At 41.3% G+C, this 21,365-nt stretch overlaps 1 protein-coding gene and 1 long non-coding RNA gene across 3 annotated transcripts; one reads left to right on the top strand and one right to left on the bottom strand.

The window, feature by feature from the left end:
• Positions 1–119: 119 nt before the first annotated feature.
• Positions 120–9,733, bottom strand: LOC121714689. The gene is made up of 3 exons (XR_006033404.1): positions 9,723–9,733; positions 2,793–2,799; positions 120–204 (listed from the first exon to the last, which is right to left on the bottom strand). It is a non-coding gene; the product is annotated as an uncharacterized LOC121714689 (long non-coding RNA).
• Positions 4,817–9,389, top strand: LOC121714687 (tumor necrosis factor ligand superfamily member 15-like). Of its 2 annotated transcripts, XM_042099682.1 has the most exons (4): positions 4,820–5,183; positions 5,403–5,427; positions 6,371–6,433; positions 8,692–9,389. In XM_042099682.1, the coding sequence occupies exons 1-4, from the start codon at positions 5,025–5,027 to the stop codon at positions 9,123–9,125; spliced, it is 681 nt and encodes a 226-aa protein (XP_041955616.1). In that variant the 5' UTR covers positions 4,820–5,024; the 3' UTR covers positions 9,126–9,389. The 2 variants fall into 2 exon arrangements, with proteins under 2 accessions (XP_041955617.1, XP_041955616.1); XM_042099683.1 differs by lacking the exon at positions 6,371–6,433 and having other exon boundaries at positions 4,817–5,183.
• Positions 9,734–21,365: the final 11,632 nt, after the last annotated feature.

The following is a 21,365-nucleotide window of genomic DNA, read 5'->3' on the forward strand; positions in this document are numbered from 1 at the left end:
TGAGCGCGGTGCAGCAGAAATGACAGAGCGCTTTCGCAGTAGGGGCTATGCTGAAAGCGACATCTCCACAGCCTATGTACGAGCCAGATCGACGCAACGAGCACACCTCCTGGTTAAAACCAAACGCGCCTCGAAGCAAAGACTCTGTTTCTCCACAGAATTCTCGCATATTGGTGGAGAATTAAAACATGTCATTAAGAAACACTGGCACGTCTTGCAGAGCGATCCAGCTCTTAAAGACATATGCGCAGAACTGCCGCGTATTACTTTTAAACGTCCTCGCTCCAGGCTCCAGACAGGTTGGTTCACACGACCATGAGCCCTCCACCAAAACCTACGTGGTTGCCGGCTCCTCCTCTGGGTTTTTACAGATGTGGACATTGTACTCATTGTTCGAACTCTTGTGACAGGAAGCAATTTTCCCATCCCCAGTCAGGCAAAAAATACAACATCAACTCATTTATTAATTGCAACACCACCCATGTGATTTACATGTTGAAATGTCCTTGTGGCTTGGTCTATGTGGGCCAAACTAAACACCCCCTGAAACTACGCATTACAGAACACAAAGCAGCTATCCGTAACCGGAATATGGACTATGCTATTGCGAGACATTATGTGCAAGCGAATCATGGCTCCAAGGCGTCCCTTAAATTTTGGGGGATTGAGAAAATCCTACCCTCCCAACGAGGAGGGGACATAGTGAGGTCCCTACTACAAAGAGAGGCTTTCTGGATTTTCACTCTGAACACAGTAGAACCTAATGGTCTTAATGAGGAACTTGGCCTCTCTTGTTTTTTATAATCCACACTTTGAGGTACCTGTATAAATGGTGAGTCTGTATGTATATTTATTTTCTATACTTCTACATGTACTTCTTCTTTGAAGGTGTTGAATGTGTATATGTATATATATATAGATATATGTATTTTCCTTTTTTGTTTTCTTTTTTGTGGTTTGTTTTTTTCTTTTCTGTCTACATCTGAGTGCTTACACAGGACTGGTTAATTGATGTACCACACCCACCTAGGCCAGTAACCAATGCCTAGGAAGATGTTAGTATCTGACTCTTTAAAAACTGTACATCATTGCCATTGACTGTTTGACTCTAAAGAAGACGCATGGGCGTCGAAACGTTAGTCAGTTTGCACAAATAAAAACACGTTAAAGCATTGAGTGCTCAGGTCCTGCTCCTTGGCTCCTGTTAGACCTTGAATCTCCCTTTTTGACTTCTGCGTCCTGTTCCGTGAGCACCAACCAGGCTGAAGCGCAAGTGACCCCCTTCTACTGAATTTCTTGTTTGCCCAATAATAACAATTTTGACACAAGCATAAATCCATCTGCATCGTAACGTGCTGATTCACAAATTTGGCCTGCAATCAGGGTTTCTTTGGCCAGTGCTCTAGTCAGAATTTAATTCGTTAAATTCTATCATTAAATTATCGCAATTAATAAGTCATCATAATCATCAGTCAGCATGGCATGTCACAGCCTACCTGCTCCACCACTGAGTTCTTATCATGTAGCCTCAACTAGGCTCGCACTCCACCTGCTCACTGTCCCTTGCTCTGCTTGCTTACATCCTCGTTCAAACTCAACGAACTTCAACATGTTGCTGACATATGCTAGCCAACTTGCAATATTGTATTTTTGAAGCTTTTACACTGGCGTTACTTTTGCACTATTGTCACTGCTGGCACCCGCCGCAATTTCGTGTAGGCAACTTCGATTAACTTTTGACGGCTTACAAAATCCTGGCTCTGAGCCAAAATGCGAGGGGTGGGGCCTGACGTGAGCTTTCATTGGATCAGTCTAGTGTCAATATGGAAATGTAACCAATGGGCCGCTGATTGTCCTTCCTTTTGGGCCAACACTGTATCAACTTGATTAAATTATATAGCCTATGCTATCGGCCCAAAAGGTGCGTCGGCCCACCGGGAAAATGTCCGGTATGCCAGATGGCCAGTCCGCCCATGGACTACAGAGAAAAGAGCGTCAGAGCAGAGGTCTGCTTCTCTTGCCCTTCTATGCCCGCTTTGAGAATGACATCAGGTCAGAGTCTCTGTTAGAGCAAGATTGCTGCCCATTTCAGTTATCTGAAAGAGATGTGTGTAAATCAATACACATAAAGCTCCAGGACCTGACAACATCCCATGTTGCGTTCTCAAGGCTTGCACATCTGAACTGGCTGAGGTCTTTATGGACATATTTAATCCTCTCCCTGCTTCAGTCTGTTATCCCTGCATGTTTCAAGAGGTCCACCATCATTCCAGTCCCTAAGAAATCAACAGTGAGCTGCCTTAACGATTACCGCCCTGTTGCTCTCACCTCTGTTGTTATGAAGTGCTTTGAGTGGTTAGTTAAAGATCATATTACACCCCCCCTGTCTTCTACATTAGACCCACTCCATTTTGCCTGTAGGCCAAACAGGTCCACAGATAATGCAATAGCATTTGCTTTGAACACTGCTCTCTCTCACCGGGATAAGAAAAACACCTATGTACGGATGCTCTTCATTGACTACAGCTCTGCTTTTAACACCATAGTTCCATCCAGGCTGATCATGAAACTGAGAGACCTGAACATCACTTCCTCCCTGTGCAGTTGGATTCTTGACTTTCTGACTGACAGGACACAGGCGGTACGGCTGGCTAACATCATCTCCTCCACTCTAACACTCAGCACTGGTGCACCGCAGGGATTTGTGTTAAGCCCCCTGCTGTACTCGTTGAACACTCATGACTGTATGGCAACTCACCGTCACAACTCTGCTGTCATTATGTTAAGCCCACCCAACGACTCTATACACGATGTGATTGGCCTAATTGAAGTTTTTTTTCCCAGATTTTTCCAGCTCGCAAGCCAATGGAGAGTTGCTAGACTAACCTGGCTGCAAATACATTTGCTGCCGGTAGGGTGCGTCTAGATTTCTAGGCTACTTGACTACTTGACTTGACCACTGCGCCCCGCATGTACACCAAGGCATGAGGCTACAACAAGCTGTAGATGGGCTGTACAGAAACCACTACTCCAACCTCCTCCTCAATCAGCACGGTTCCATGCAGCCAATAAACGGTTTCGAATCAGTTTATTGCCCAAATTCCCTTTATGTGAATATTCCGTTTAACATGGTGTGTAATATACTACCTGATACCATGTATTTGTGTGCTATATTATTCAGTATTCAACAAAAAAAGTAAATTCTGTTCATTCTCATCATCATTATTATTTTTTTACTGTTGTTGTTATTGTTTATATAATTATAGGTCCAGTGTTTACATATCATATAGGCCTAGGACTCTATGGTTAAAAGTTGAAGCCTAAACTACCTATTCCCACACGTGCTGTGGATTTGTAGTATGTAAATTGACCACTTGGTGGCAACAAATGTCAGATGTCCGGCATTTACATATCATATAGGCCTAGGATTCTATGGTTAAAAGTTGAAGCCTAAACTACCTATTCCCACACATGCTGTGGATTTGTAGTACATAAATTGACCACTTGGTGGCAACAAATGTCAGATGTAACACCTACCTATTAGGTTTGGTTTTGTAAACAACATTTGTCACAACACAACACAGGTACGCTAATTAAGCTTAGTATCAAAACTGTTCACTATGTGTGCATCATCTCTATGTAATTTCCTTCCTCCATACTGTTTTCACTAAACCCCTTATAAATGACTTACTTTTGACCTTACAACCCTTCTATAATTAAGTAGTTTTTAAGTAGAACTGTGCATAAATTAAGGTTGATTAAAGGAATTATCCGGAGTAAAATGCACTTTAGATCAATTTACAGATGATTGGGAGTACATACGTTGAGTTGACATCAAAATCATGTCATTCGGATGTGTTTTGAGAAAGTTCAATTTTACCGTTTTTAGTCAAAACTCGCCGACTGTCGAGTAACACGCTCTGGAAATTCAGTCCAGTATTTCTTTTGAAATTGAAATGAAGTTGTATGCAACAGCAAACCCTAGCTTACTAACAGGTTGGAATTTTGAAATGTCACGTGACGTGACGTCGTGCAACGACATGATGCAATCGACTCCTATGGACTTTCCCCTAAAGATGCCAGCTGCAGCAGCAACATTTCCGGAAAGGTACTAGCTTGATGAAATTCATTCTGGACTCTCTATCCGACCACATAAAGACCTCGGGATACTTCGGTTTGGCTTTAGGGACCCTCTACTCACTACCACGTAAGTGGAATGTTGTTTGGAACTGTAGAAGAGGTATAAAAATAGCCTTTTGTAGCGGCGAAATGACATGCCCTGGTCACTTCCAGGCTAACGAGTTTTGACTAAAAACGGTAAAATTGAACTTTCTCAAAACACATCCGAATGACATGATTTTGATGTCAACTCAACGTATGTACTCCCAATCATCCGTAAATTGATCTAAAGTGCATTTTACTCCGGATAATTCCTTTAAGGAGAAACGCCTAATGAATTACCCCTTACTTTTTTAAATTCCCTTAATCAAGGAATATTAAGATACTTAAACTGTCCTTAATTACCCCCTTAATCACAACAAATAAAGGGAATTTTTAAGGGATTTTTAACCCTTAGGCCTAGGTGACACCTTAGATATAAGATTAAGAGGTTTCACTCACACCTTAAAATGGCATTTTAAGGTAAATTTGTTTCCTAGTGTGTTGTTTAGATTAGGTTGAATCCTTGTAAAAGCTACTGCACCCTCAGAGGGAATGTGCGAGTACGAGCCAGGCCCTCACACCTTCTCTCAATCACTCACCCACCCACACACACACACACACACACACACACACACACACCGGCTATTCAACATATATTAAGACGGAAGTGTCCGTTGTTTCACCTTGTAGACTCGGCATTACGTTTGTCCTGATACTTCCGCGGACACGGATACGCCTGAGTAGTCGAGCCTATTCGAAACCACCCATACACAGCTGCTCACTTTGGGGCGTAGGCCTACACGAGTCACGACTGGATAAATAGCCGGGATTTTTAATCGCCTTCTAAAATTAGCAAATTCGCCATGGATGGACGAGTCGATATGGAGCTCGCCTATAACAGACAGGCGCCGAGTCGAAGTGAAATTAATTGTAAACTTTGCATCTCCATCACTGCATCTGTGGTCATTTCTACATTTACGTGCACCTTGGTGGTCTTTCACATATTGGGTAAACAGCCAACGGTAAGGGAAACACATTTTGTTGACGTTCTGCACTTGCGGCAATAACTTGCTGACTAATGTTTTAGAACTTGGCTTAATCTTCGTGTCTGCAGAATTGGGTTAAATGTATGTCCAATATCGTCTGCATAATCTGCCATCTGATGTTGGAAATGATAGAATCACCTTTTGCATTCAACCAAGATGTTAATGGTTTATCATTCTCTTGTGTCTTTTGTAAAGGTATCTCCTGCAAAAGAAGCAACAGGTAATTATTATTAATACTTCAGTAGTATGGTTATTAGTAATAGTTATGGCCTATTCCACTGTGGTATAGTGGCAGTGGTAATAGTAATAGTAGGCCATAGTGGTAGTAGAAGTAGTAGCCTACTGGTATAGGCTAGGGGTCATCATTAAGGTTAAACATGCATTGACTTATGTATTTTGGACTACGTTGGGAGCTTAGCATTCAGGTTGTGGCAGAGCTTTAGTAAGATAAAAACTGGTTCTGATGAAGTCCATGTCTATAGGACAACTGAAAGGCTATACCACAAATGCAGAATGACACCCTGTACAATATTTTCAGACTACTGAATATAGTGGCATATTTGACAGCACTGGGCTTTCATCAGAAGATTTGGCTCTACAAGGGTCAACATCAGATGAGGTGTCTCCTATGCAAAATTAAAGTTGAAGGCAAGGTGAATCTGAAGAGTGGGCAACTTTAGTGTAGTGGCCTAATGACACAAACAATAGACACCCTTTTAGGCTAGTGGTGCTTCTACCAGTGAAATGTGATATTCCACTATGCCAGTATGTGTAACTGTTACTTTTAAAGCTTTAGTTTTTGTGATGTCAAAATAGCATTTTAATGAAGGCATTTGTCTACTGTATGTCAAAGAGTGAACTCACTGGTGCCATATATCAATTTTATTTGTTTTTATTTTACATTTTATATTTTATATTCATTTTAGCCTAGGTGGCATCATACTGAAATATAAATGAAAGTCCTGTCTCAGCATAACTGTATGACATGTACACCAATTTCTGTCTTTGAACTTGCCATATAATCTGGCTCTAACATGTTAAGGCATAGAAAGACTGCAGGCATAGATCGGTTACATATTTCATATGGATAGTTTACACAACACAGATAATGTACACACCATACAGTATATGTTTTTTTTTTACTATCTTTTCTTCTATTGAAGGCTACCAGAAGCTGCAGGGGGGGCTCACACAAAAAACCAAACCTCATGCTCACCTAGGCGCAGGTAAAGACTTGTTTTTTTATTTTACAGATGGGTAGTAATGGTTCAGAATGCAGAAGACCAATGCAACTAGTATGGAGATATAATGGTCCAAAAGTCGCGAGCACATTTAACTGCAGTTTTGCATGCGCACACTAAAGTCACAAATCTGTAACAGTAAATTTGAAGTCGTACATATTTATTTTATACCTTGTAAACACAAAATAGGGGCTACGGGATCACAAATCCTTGTTACAGGTACACAAATCCTATCCTGTGCATCACAAGTTCCAAGAGTCATGCAACAATACAACAAAATATACTGTTGTCAACAGCAGGTCCTCCAATTGAATTTCTTTAATCTGCAGAGGACCGTATGTATGTCTCATCTTAAATGCCTAACGTTCCAAATCAGCATCCAACACCTTTGATTGGCCAAAAGGGTTGTCTGTCCGCCCCCTAGCGCTACAGATACTAATCAAAGCCACTGAGCTATGGGTACAAATGAGTTTTGCACCAAATATACCAGTCATGTGTGGTGCAAAAGTGAGAGCACGGAAAACGGTATTTGAGACTCCTAGCGGCAGATTAAATAAATTAAATTGGACAACCTGCTGTTGACAGCAGTATATTTGGTTGTATTGTTGCATGACTCTTGGAACTTGTGATGTACAGGATAGGATTTGTGTACCTGTAACAAGGATTTGTGAACCCGTAGCCCCTATACAAGGTATAAAACAAATATGTATGACTTCAAATTTACTGTTACAGATTTGCGACTGCAGTTAAATGTGCTTGCGACTTTTGCACCATTTATATCTTCATACTAAAGGAGCTGTTTTATATGAATAGAGAGTATGAATGACATTTGTGTTGTGGTCAAGTGAGTTATGCACACAAGGAATTTAGTTTCAACATATGCAACAGTAATACACAATACAAATATATGCTGCATAAAATATGATGTGGACAGTGGAGGGTACAAATAATTTGTATGTATAATATTATTGTATGTTATGCATGTGCTATTGTTATTAGCAATCGACAAAAGACCAAGAGATATTGCATTTGAGAGACTTGAGTGATTCTGCTGTAAGACCAGGCCTGGATATATTCATTCAGCTACTGTTTTGGCCTCTAGTATTGGAAATGGAAAAGGCTGATTTTCAATAATGACCTACACAGACTTTACTCCAACACCTGTTCTTTATAACTCTGTATACCAGTGAAGGCAAATGGGTCTGTTTTGACGATCTAAAATGCGGCACAAAGCTTATTCTTATTGCGACACAAAGCTTTTTGCTAGCTTACACTCGAATATGTCGCCATGCACTTCACTTTTATTAAGCCTTGCGCCCAGGGGTGTGGCAGAAGGTGTGGTCTGGTGCATGATCCAAAAATCGCTATCTTACACCCTCTAAAAATGATTACGCCTAAAAACCTGGTCTATAGCAAAAGGCGCATCTAAATGTAGCAGGGCGGAGGTGAAAGTTGGAATTAGTCGTCGACTACGCCACCTAGGGAGAGTTATGAGAAATGGGGCGTGTTCCTGGCGTGAGGCGCAATTCCAAACAGCCACCTGACCTAATATAGAAAACCCACTAATTGGCTGATAATTGCCAACCAATTAAGCTGCACATGATGTGCACCTGGGTAGCACTTAGCAGGACACACTTATCTATCCTGCTACATAAAGCACAGCTGAAGACGCACTGTCACGAGATGTAAGCAGCCCTTAGCAAGCAGTCCCAAACTAATTCTCTGCAGTCGATAGTGAAAGTAATTAACTGTGTAGAACTGTTTTGTCGTTGACTATGAGACATGGTGAAGTTAGTTTCACTTTGCCAAAGAGTTCAAATAATAGCCAAGTGCAGATGCGTGTAGGCTATACTCTGCTAGGTTTTAGTAAAGCATGGTTAGTGGAATACCTGTTCCATACGGTCTTGCGTGAAAGCAGATTCCGTCAAATGCGCTGCTGACTATCAAAATACCGATGCGCTGTTTGAAGTTGCGCTGCTGACAAAAGTCATTCTCATTGGTTTAAAGGATGTTAATCTTCCATAGAGAATTGAACTTCCGTGTGTTCCAGAGAACTACTTGTCCTAATCTTCGAAAGCACCAGACTGTCTATAGAAGCGCGCTTGAATTACTGATTACTTAGGCATTCATATATTTGTCTTGTGGAGTTCGGTTGAAGTAAAGTGTTAAGGCTTTTTTTTTTGTTTGTTTTTAACCGGCTGCTGCTCATGACCCTCTAGCTCACTGTTTTGTACTTCTGTTAGATCCAACAGGCAAGAAAAATGGATTCCTTAGTTGGCGGAATAGATCCAAAGACGACCTCAACATGGAGTACAATCACAGCGAACAGAGCCTGGTCATCCCCGAAAATGGCTTTTACGTCATCTACCTGCAGATATCCTACCGTGGGATAAAAAAGTCCTGCGAGAAAAACGTGCTCCTGATGCACGACGTGATCAAGCGGAGTCCGAGATACAACAATGAACCTAGGACAGTCATCTCTTCCTTAGAGACTGTGCCGAGAAATGTGTGTGGCGAGGAATGGCGTAAAACCACACACAGCACGGCCAGGATATTTTTATACAAGGAAGATAGCCTCAAGGTGAATCTGATCTCTAACCACAGCCTGGTCGATATGTATGGCACATATGGGACAAAAACATTCTGGGGAGTGTACCTCGACAGGGACCTCAATTAAATGTCATTTTGTACAGTGCAGGGTGTATTGAGTTGAAATGTACATTATGCAAATTTGCAACAATATAAATGTTGATGTACTGTATGGAGACCACAGATGTGCCAAATGAAGACGCTGTACTGTGGTTGCCTGAATGTATGCTGTGGGTTTGGTGTTTGTCAATCGGGTAGTCTTTCTGTATCAGTGATACCGTTAAATGTTAACAGCAACTATCTAGACTAACTACCTAACTCAGTGGTTCTTACACGGGGGGTCGGGACGCCCGGGGGGAGGGGGAGGGGGAGGGGGAGGGGGAGGGGAGGGGGTTAGCTAGATCTACACAGATCTAGCTAACTCAGTGGTTCTTAAACTGGGGGTCGGCAACAATATTGGAGGGGTTGTGAAATGATTTGCATTGGTCTGGATTAAAGACATGTTTCTAAAGGTTTACCTATGAGAGAAGACATTTTTTGTCTCTGCTTCCAATGCCCATCTCATAACATTTCTAAACCAAATTCCGCCGGTTAGAGAGAAGGGGGTCGCGAGACTTGTCCCATGTCTCGCCATATAAAAAGTTTAAGAACCACTGACCTAACTGACTAGAGAAGGAACAAAGACACTTTCTCTCTAAAGCGACCAGAAGAAGATCTTCCTGGTTAGACTTACCAAAAGTTTTATTTTTTGCCAAATGATATTACCAGTGATATAGTGTGTGTGCATCTGTATCTGTGCTTTTTCAGAAAGTTCCATTAATATGAATGGGCCTTCCTAATGTTCGGAGGGCTAATGAGCTTCTGTCAGCACAGATCCATAGTCATGATGATGACAAGAGTGAGGAGGGCTTTAATAAAATCTATTTGGATTAATATTTTGTTTATTACTTATGTGTAGTAATATTGTAAGAATATTTATTCTATCATTCCTTAATATGAAATCAACTTCAAATGTATGGAAATACATTGTGTTGCACAACATGTTTTAACAATATGGTTTCTATTTAAATATGTCTCAATTCTTGGAATAAAATAATGTTCTAAAGAATGTCAATTTGTCCAATAGGAGCCACGACTTTGATTTAGTTTTGGCTTGCGGCCCTCCATCCCAATTCATTTTTGGCCCCTGATGGGGAAAAATGTTGGCAACCCTGGTGTAGACACTAATTAGATTAACAATATCGGTGGCTACAACACATCTGGCTCCACCGAAAACAAATTAACTAGCTAAAGAACCTTCTGTGCATAAACCAAATTACAACGGTTTCATGTCTGCATTGGAAGTTGTACAATTAGCTAAAAAACTTGCCTGCTTAAAGCAACAAGATGACTCGATTGGGTTGTAGTTGAGTGTACTTATCCTGAAGTTAAGTGTACTATTTATTTTTTTACAGTGTGCTTTAAACCTTTCTGCTATTTGTATGTTTTAGTTACTGTAACTTAGAGAATAAGACTTTTATTAATTTTGGTAAAATCCAAGCCTAGGCAGCTGTTCATCCTGCCGGGGGTAGTACCTGAATCATATTTCTCAGTACATGATCATTTGATGACAGGCTGCTAATTCTTTGTAAAAATAAGATACATAAATATATAAAAAATGTACTGATCAACTGAAACCAATGATCAGCTAGATTTCTGTGCAAAGACTCCTTTACACAGCGTATCTTACTGTGTCAGTGTGTCAGTTTTTCCTCTTACCTGTAGGGGGTTCAAGTTCAAGATGTGTTCGGACTTCATATGTTATGGCACCATATAAATAAAACGGAATAGAATTGAACATTTTTGAGATTAGTTATTGTTGATGAGGATTTGCATTTGAGCACAATGAAGAGAATATGTTGAACTTGATTATGACTACATGTCACTGTTCCATGAAATATTACTGTAGTATACCAGACCAACAATTTCAAATTGCGTGGTAGATAGTGGTAGTTGTTTTTTGACATGGTGTATAAACTTCAACCCAGAGTGAAAAAATGACCCTGTGCCAGTAACTCGGCAGGTAGTTTTCATATGGCTCTTAAAAACAGTCTTGTAAGTAATAAATATGTGTTTGTATAGCACATTTTGCATGCACAGAGTGCACCTTAAAATGCTCCACAGACTCCACAACAGCATGCCAGAACGAGCTGTGAAAGACGCCAGCGTACCTGTTACTAGACAACTGTACATGAAACACACATGATATAGGACCATAGACTATCTCACACAGGAGATGTAGCACAGTAACTTAAAACATAAACAAACAAATGAACAATTCTAGCACAATAGGCCATACAAACACTTTACGCAAAGACGTGGACAAAGACAACAAACAAGTCAGGTCCATGGATGGTGATTCCCTTGGCGTAGGCTAAGCAACACAGATAATGATGTTTAAAAGTCCAACCAAGTCCTTGGGCTGCACATGTACGATGTGAACGAAACACAGATCTGAAGTCCTGAGCAGTCTGATTAGAGTAGGCTGGAGTAGGCTAAACCTACCGGTGCTGGATAAACAAATAGCGTGCGTGCGACAGAGGGAAAGTTCTTTGGTGTTGCTTTAAGCACACTCGCAGGTAAAAAAAAGAGTCTCAGGAATGTGAGTCTTCCTGCATAGGCCTAGCTGTTTCTAAGAATTATCAAGGAGGAACATTGGTAACATCCTTATAAAACAATGCCACAAAACAATTACCTACAATAATACCAAATAGTATACTACAAGCTTGTTGTAATGTCATGGCACACAAGGAGTGATATAAATTGTTAATAAATGAACAGCTTATTAATGCAATAAACAGTAAGCTTACATATTAAAAGTATCAGTCAAACTATATGTAAGGTAAAAACAAAACAAATGGATAACAAGACATATTTTACCAATTAGGTCCACAGACAAACATAACATTCAAGTAAACAATATAAAAAGTAACAATAAGAAGGCACATACAATGAAGAAATAAGAGCAGCAAAATTTGGTAGAAATTGTGCAATTGTGCATACAGTAGACAGTCAATATAATAGTGCAAAAGTCAGGCCAATAAATGGCTGAGGTAGTTTTGTTTGACCTAAGTATGCAAGTGGCATAGTGGTGCAAGTTATGTAAGAGCAGCAGAAGTGTGTTCAGAAGTGTTCAGGACAACAGGACAACAACAACAAGTTGCAAGTGTGCAAGTGTACAAGTGGAGTAGTGCAAGTGGAGTAGTGCAAGGCAGCCATTTTGGGTCTAAAAGTCCAGGATGTTATGTAGCTGAGGGTGGAGGGGGGAGAGAGTTCAGGATCCTAACAGCCTGGTGTATGAAGCTGTTGGTGAGTCTGGTGGTGCGGGAGCGCAGGCTTCTGTACCTCTTCCCAGAGGGCAGTAGATCAAACAAATTGTGAGTGGGGTGACTTGCATCAATTTTGGTCGCCTTGCAGGTGAGGTGGGAGGTGTAAATGTCCTTCAGGGAGGGGAGAGAAGCACCAATAATCCTTCCAGCTGTGTTCACTATGCGCTGCAGGGCTTTCCTGTTGTATTCAGTGCAGCTTCCGCCCCACACAGCGATACAGCTGGAGATATCTATTAACCTGAGAAGTTTCAGTCCATTCATTCAAAGCATAGAGCATTTCTGGCATGTTTCCTGTTTGGCCAGATGGTGGCACTATGCTAGGCATGTGAATTATATGTGTGAATATCATCACCATAATGATATCCAATATTTTATGAAGTTTCAGATCAATCACTTCAGGCATTGTCCATTTCTGGCACATTTCCTACTTGGCTAGGTGCTGGTGCTATGCCAGGCAGGCCCATTGGGTTTCTGAATATCATCATAATCATAATATCTATTAACCTGAGAAGTTTCAGACCATTTATTTAATGCACTGTGAGTTTATGACACATTTCCTGTTTATATGGTGAGATATTAAAATCATGACATATTAACATATCAAAAATCCCTTCACAATTTAACATCAGCGACATCTTGGTATAATGTTTGCCAAATTTCACATGAATCTGACAAACCGTCTAGGAGCAGTATGTTAAAATTGATCATGTGACATCAGTGTAATTGTCATTCTTTCTGTTACCAGTTGGTGGCGCTATGCCAAACATGCATTATGGGCATGTGAACATGGTCTTCAATGACCTGTGAAATATAAAACATTTCAAGCCATGCATGGTGAATTATGACACATTTATTGTTTATGTGGAAGGGTATTAAAATTAATAATTTCGCCATTTCGTCAAATTACAACATATAAAAAAAAAAGCTTCATAATTTATAATCAGGAACATCTCGGCGTCATGTATACCAACTTTGACATGAATCGGATCAACCGTCTAGGAAGAGTACGTTAAAATTGATCATGTCCCATCTCATTTACCTCACTTCCTGTGGGCGTGGCTAATGGCATGTTAATACAAAAGTTGTTTGTTTTTGGGAGTTACATACACCCACCAAATTTGGTGTGTGTATCTAAAACTATATGCCAACCACAAGTCACAGTGACATAAGGGGGCGCTATGGAGTTCCTGGGCAACGCCCGGTGCCAAGGCTTTTCCCCTGTATATTCACGGTACCTCTTGACCTGTGTGCCAAATTTCATGCGTTTTCACCGATGGGAAGCACCTCTTTTGGCATCACAATTCATCACATTTTAGTCCGCACAAAATCCCAAATACCTCACTTCCTGTTGGGCGCGCCTAATGCATTGTACATACGAAAGTTGTTCATCTTGGGGAGATACACACACCTACCAAATTTGGTGTGTCTAGCTGAAAGTATGTGCCAACCACTGGATCAATCACCTAAGGGGGCGCTACTGAGTCCCTGGGCCACGCCTCGCGCACCATCGGTGCTCGGGCCCTAATAATCCTTACAAAAACAATAGGGCCTTGCGCCCTTCGGTGCTCGGGCCCTAATAATAATAAATAATAATAATTAATCCTTTCAAAAACAATAGGGCTTCGCACCTCTCGGTGCGCAAGGCTGTCCCGGCATCGCGCACCATCGGTGCTCGGGCCCTAAAAAATCAATGTGTTGGAAAAAACACAACCTGTGTTGTCCCTATCTGGACATAGACATGCGTTAAAAACAACACAAATATTTCACAGAGTGAGCTGAAGTTGCGTAAACCCAGACACGCCTCTGTAGACCAAAGCGGCAGCCCTTTTCTTCCTCCCACACTTCTTGCGGAATGAGAGCTATGCAATTCTGCCGGTGGTGATGCAACACTGGGAACAGTAAAAGTGACAAGCTTGCTAATCTACAGTCATTCTCTGTGTATACATTCTATGACTTGTCGAAAATCAAACCGGAAATATCAACATCGATTTTGGCATAGCTAATAAGCCTTTCAGTCATTGCATAAAAACAAAGACACAAGCCTTAAGATCTTGACATGTATTTAGAAGCATGAGCTATACATACTTCTGAGGCATGGCATGTCCAAGGTAAGTCGAATTAACTCAAACACATAAGACAAAGAAGATTATGCTCTGTCCTAGACTTCATAATGCAACTGTATGATTCATTCAGTCATTCATTCATTCAGTCATTCAATCTTTGTTGAGGTTGGATTAACTAAATCACTCAGGTATGCAGTTAAACGGCATGGGTGGACAGTTCCCGTAAGATTTTAATGCTGAACGTGTCCCGTTTATTTGGCTTCCGGAACCAAAAAGGGATATTTATTCAAGCCCTGGTGCCTGGTAATAAGCAAAAGTATGTCCAAGGTGTGGCACGGCGTCTGTGCACTTCATACTAGCTCACAACAGGAAGTGAGTCATGGCAGACTGCAGGTACCCCGCACTAACAACTCTAGGATGTTAATTGTAACAGCTGTGCTCTGTCACCGTGTGTGTGTGTGTGTGTGTGCATGGAAAGGGAGGCGTGGTTACAAATGAAGAGTTTGGTTCCAACATGCTATATCTCTGTTTTTAAAAACATTAAAAGTCATGCTATTTAATTGTGTATTTCAAGTAATACTAATCAAATTGCAGTTGCGTTGTTTTGATTGAGTATATATATACAATAACAATACCCAATAGTTCTACTGAAATGACTTGGAAAACAAAATGGACAAAAATTATTTATGAAAATTCATTAAAATGGTGGATATTACGTTTAGGAACCAAACTCTTCAAATCAAAAGCCTAAACTGATGAAATGCTGCTTATTTACAAAACACAAACTATCTGGGTGCTGTATTCATGGCAAGACCTGACAGCTAAGAATGGTACTTTTTCATCACTGTATTTGCTGTTGCCAAGTCGAGAGAAAGAGACAGATAGCTGCAGGGGGCGGCGCTACACCCTGGCCAACCTCAAAAGCACATGGAGCCACATTTTTTTACAATAATTCACAGATCAGTTTCCTTTATGTGGGCACGGCGAGTGAGGTGACACTTCACTTTCTGATCTCGGCACAATGACATTCCTAAAAAGAATGGACGGAACCTCCCAAAAGCTGAAACCAAAAGAACGCCCACTCTCACTCTCACTGAATCTCACTCTCTGTCCCTCCTGTTGTTTATGGCTTATTTATTGCATTGGCAATTGGCCCATGCTCATTTAGTTGTGACCCATATTTTAGTCATGTCTAACATGACCTGTCAAATAAACATTGCCTAGGTCCACGGCAACAATTGGCATAGACTTTATTCCTATAAAAATAAAGGTCCGACATTAGATCTGATAATGTAGAATTTTACATGGACGATGCTTTTGCGGGTCAGTTCTGCGACCCAGTTTTGGGTCCCGACCCACCAGTTAAAGGGACACCAGGCAACGTTTTCGTGTTAATTACTCATCTTTGTAAGTCGGTATATGGTTAAATGACTCCTTACAGGGCGAATGAAGACTCTCTCGCCCGCCCCTACTGCCTGTAGGAAGAATATCCCGATTGCAAGTTCAGTGTATCGTACCCGCCGACCGAAGCAGGATCAGTTTACATCCTGCATCCACAGCACAGAGGCAGGCTAACGAAACACGATTGTTGCAAAACGTGTGTATAATGGCAGAGCCGGCGAAGAAGCAGCGAAAACCCTTGACGGAAGATGCAAACAAAAAGGAAAAGAGCTTCAGACCGAGCGAGAGGGAGTTTCGTAGACAAAAAGCATCAGGCTTGTCTGGTGTCCCTTTAAGAGACACTGATTTATAACACACAAACTATGTGGGTGATGTGTTCATGGTAAGACCTGACAGCTAAGAATGGTACTTTTTCAGTGCCATGGTATTTGCTGATATAGTGACCATATTGGTCCAAGTGAAGAGATGGACACACATAGCCACAGAGAGACAGGACTACACTTTGGCCAACCTCAGTGGAAGCTCTATATCTATATCACCTGAGGTCACTTTCATGATAATTCACTTTCCCTTTACATCTCGTCACTGTATGATCTCGAGATGATGAAATACCTTAAAAAGAAAAAAAAAACCCTCAAAGGCTGAAACTAAGTTAACGCCCACTCTCAATCTCAGGTGAAAGTTGTCACCTGTTGTTTACGGTATCAGTGCCTATTCTGTCTAACTGTGTAGGCACTGAGAAAGGCTGAGTGGGAGTTAAAGGGCTGTCATGATTGGTTCTCATCTTAGCATCCCTCATTTCCATCAGTTATTTGTTAAGTTATATCAGTTTGGTCTCGATGGTTATCCTACCTTTTGTTTCCTAAGAACACAGCTTTTAGTATCAGTTTGTGAGAACATAAACAGAGTTTGTTTTTAAGTTTGGAGATGTACTGTTTTGCAGCGACATGCAATGCCGACTCCACAACTGTTGCGCTTCCCAGCCAGTTGGTGTAATAGATTGCCCACTATGAATCAGTGACAATAACTCAAAGACAAACAATCCAAATAGATGACTTATTTAGAAATTTAAACTAGGTAGCATTTTCACCTTTTAAGTTATTTAACACCATCACTACCACACTTATGGTGAGTTTCGTCACAGTTGAATAATTTTGTATACACCTGAAACTGGTGTGTGCACAACCTCTATCAATGTAAATACAAAAAAATTCAAGTTGTCACATTAATACCATCCAATCAGTTAAGTCAATTAGAAGCCAATTATTATGACATTATCAATCATTTCTCATTCAAAATGTGCAAAATTGGAAATGTCCTTGTTTGAGGTATCTTGTCAAGTTACCATAGCACTGAAATATTTCACAGGTCAGAGAACATAGACAAATTTAAAGTCTCGAAAAAAACTGTAAAACAGAAAAAAGAAAGGAAAATAGCAAACTCAAGTGTTGCGATATGAACTTGTGAACTCGAGTCCTTGTGCTGTCCTTGTGTGAGCAAAGGAGTGTGTGTAACCTTAGCTAGTTGTGTCTCCTCAGTTGATGCCTTTAAGCACAACTAACTTCTCAAAACAGTGTTGCATTCAGACGACGCCTATGCGGCCTGTTAATCATTCCAGCAAAGGAAAATCAACGCTCTACTGGAGCAGAGGGGCTTGACCATGCGAGGGTGCCACAAACAGACAGAGACAGAGATTTCGTGCTTTACAGTATAGATAGTTAGATAGATGTCATCACAGTGTTTCACAGAAAGTATTTTACAGCATTTTGAAAATACAAAAATACACAACACTGAAGTATTTTGATACAAAATACGAAGGCATTTTCATCATCTCAATAAAATACAAATTACAAAATAGTATTGAAATACATATTTTAAATACATGTATTAGAAATACTGCCCATCTCTGGCAGGCACAGTGCAGCAGTCTAAAGATCGCTGGAATAGGGGACACCAAACGGCTGTTAAAAGGACACCAGACAACGTTTTCGTGTTAATTAATCATCTTCGTAAGCCAGTGCGTGTTTGCTCTCGTTCTCTCATCCGACTCGCCTTGATTAGTCGCAACGTCCTCTCTTCCCAGATCCAAAGCTCGCAACTCCCCTTCAGTGAACTCAGGTTCGAAAAGGTAGGGTCTTGGATCTTGGTAGTCGAAGTCATCATCTTCGTCTATTGTGTAATCTTCCATATTCATCGGCAGGGCTCCGAATCGGTTCAAGGAACGAAAATGAAAAACGAAAACGAACGGAATTTTACGAGGAGCGGAAACGGAAACGAAAACAAAATGGTCTTCAACTGTTCCGGAACAGAAACGTTATTCTGAAATCCACAAAACCGGTTAATAACATTTTTTTTCGTTCTCTATATATTTTATAAAATTTACACAAAAGCATATCCTATGTCAGGGAGACTATTTCCGGTTGTGCGAAAAACAAGCCCGCATCTACACTGTTAATGTGAGCTAACAAGCCGCTATGTAGCCAACTACTGTAGGCGAACAGCCTAATAATTTGATTTCTGCAGTTTGAAAAAAAAACAAAAAACGAATAAATGGACCTTTGGTCCAAATGTGTATATTTTGTCTTGCTGTTGTAATGTAACCTATCCGTCTGCCACTTCGGATCTTAGGCCAGCTCGTAGCGTAGGCTACTGAAACTGATTTGGAAATTGTTTGTAGCCTATGCGTAATAGCCTATTTTGCCTGTCCACTCCTTGTCGTTTTAAAGTCGGGATTTGAAATGTTTGCGCAATTATAGCCTATTCTATGTAGAAGAGTTAAACAGGAAATTTGAGATAGGCCTTGTCAGCAACAGACAGGTTTGTTTATAAACAGGGTTGGAATTATAGCGCAAGCCTTTGAAGATCTCCATATGGATAAAACTTAGGCTACAACCAGGTAAGGAGTTTAGCACGTATCCAGAAATATTTTTGATGAGAAATTATTTATAGGCATAGGTTAGGCCTACAGTAAGTCTGTAGGCTATGGGATGGATAGCCCATCTGAATGTTTTTGGATGCCGCCTGTGATTTATTATTTTTGGGCATAGCTACGGTATAGGCTAAATCAAGGGGAAATAATGAGTATGTCTATTCTAAGGTAAAGTCCACAAAAATAGACTTGATAGGGCAGCCAAACACTGCCGGAACTTTAAGAACGAACGATATTTTGTGTTCCGAACCGGTTCAGGACCGATATGTTGGTGGCGGAACGCATGCAAGAACGAAAACGTTAAACATAGGCCTACCTGAACCGTTCGGAACGGAACGTTTGAAAAATAATTTCGTTTTCAAGCCCTGTTCATCGCCATTAGAACTCTTAGAGAAAGCCCACCTGTCAGTGTCAGCCTAGTAGCAGAGAACTTGGTAGTCACGCTGGTGTATTGCCGGAAGCTGAGGGTTTACAGATGCGTGATGTCTTTGCGCCTGGCAGCGGTGCTTTGCCGGTGCTATGCCCGTAAATAGTTCCAAATCTAAATTGGTCTAGTAAATCCCTTCGTTTTAATTTGCATTGATATTTGTACTCAATGTGAATGTACAGGTTACGAGAAATAATTATAAAAAATCTTGAGTTATTTGATTCACTTTTGCAACGACATGCTAGCTGGCATCTCCGGATTACAGCGACTACGCTAAGCTAAAGCTAACCGGGCCGTTTCTAGATTAGGACAATGGCTGGGTCGGCTATAAAATGCTTTGGCTCACTCATCCAACTCTAGGGACTGCGGGGAGTGACCCAATTTCACCTAGGGGTGGCGTATTCCTTTAAATGCCATCTTCTTTTTATTTATACAAGCTTTAATATCTTGTGTGATGTATGGCTTATTATTTGGAAAGTGCAAAACATGTTTTTTAGGGATAATATTGTCCACACAAAAATGTATGTAGTCCGTAATTACATCAGTTGCCTCATTCAGGTCCTGACTTAAAAAGATGTCCCAGTTCGTACATAAAAAGCATCCTTTTAAAGTCTCAATGCTACTCTCAGTCCACTGAAGCAACGTTTTTTCCAGAGGTTTGGAGGATTTCAGTGCCGTTTTATAGGTGGGCCTAAGGTGAACAGTGGCATGATCCGAGTTCGAGAGGGGGGGCAGTGTTTTGGCTTTATAGGCCTCTTTTATGTTTCCATAGCATTTGTCCAGGACTTTACTGTGTCTCCTGCCGCATTTGACATACTAGTAAAATCCTGGTAGTGATTGTTCCAAGCGACAGTGGTTAAAATCCCCAAGGATAAAAACAGGTGCCCCCGGAGTGCGTTGGAGTTGGTTGTGCACACAGTCCGCCAGACAACTTGCGGCTGTGGCAGCATTTCCACTCGGAGGAACATAGGCTGCACATATAATAACATTGCCAAATTCTCTAGGTAAATAGAATGGGCGTAACGATAAACAGAGTAGCTCTATGTCTGGATCACACTCAGTCTCTCTTATCGAGATTTGACTGCACCAACTGTCTTTTACAAATATACAAATACCCCCACCTCTCTTCTTTCCTGATGATGCCTCCCTGTCCGCCCGCACACAGCTGAAGCCTTCCAGTAGAGAGTCCGGTATATCCTTCCTTAGCCATGACTCGGTTAAAACCATTAAACTTGCCTCGTACTCGTAGCAGTGACGGCTGACCAGCCGTAGGCCTAACTCGTCCATTTTGTTACACAGGGATCTGACGTTGCTCAGTATGATGGAAGGAAGCGGCGGTTTGTTACCCCTGCGTCGGAGTCGCAGCCTAACTCACCCGCGTCTGCCTCTTTTTCGCCTGTTGTCGATCAGCACCCATCTTCCTCCTGACCTCCTCCGGCAGGTGGTTCGGAGCCATGGCGCCGTTGTGCCTGAAAGACAGCAGGAGTTCCCTCGAGTAGACATACTGTAGGCCCGGATTGTTGCTATCGGGAGAAGTTTGTGGCAGCAAATTCTTGCAAAGGAGTTCGCTCGCCACCAGCAGAAGCAGCAGTAGAACAGGTACAAGAGGCTTCATGGCTCATCCACTGCGTCGGGTCGATCTGGCTTGCAAGCAGGCCTTCCGACAACAATTTTGTGCCTGCTTCCTTGATACAAGCGAAAGAAGCATGTGTAAGGGGTTTATTTTCGCAGACAGGTTAGACAATCACTCATGCTCGCAACAAATAAAACAAACAAACGACAAGGTTTACAGCGTCGGCACTCACGCCCGGGTCGCCAGCAGAGCAGCGCCACCGGAAAGTGATTGTTAGATTGTTAAAGAATCAGAGGGACACATTTACCTTGCGATGCATGGTAGTGAACACATCTTTTAAGTTTATTTCAATCCAGTAAGACACAAATAGCAAGTTAATTATATAATACATGTATTGGAACACCACTGGATGAGTATACACTGTAATGTTGCATTTGCCAAAAAAAAAAGTAAAAAAGTCCCAGCAGGTCTTCAGAGATGAACGCGGCTTAACTCATTGAATGCCAAGCTGTTTTCGGGAGCTTTGTCCTAGAGTGCCAGCAATCTAGACCATTGTTGATGATTTTT

The sequence above is a fragment of the Alosa sapidissima genome, chromosome 8 (genome assembly GCF_018492685.1).
Source record: "Alosa sapidissima isolate fAloSap1 chromosome 8, fAloSap1.pri, whole genome shotgun sequence".
Lineage (NCBI taxonomy): Eukaryota > Metazoa > Chordata > Actinopteri > Clupeiformes > Clupeidae > Alosa > Alosa sapidissima.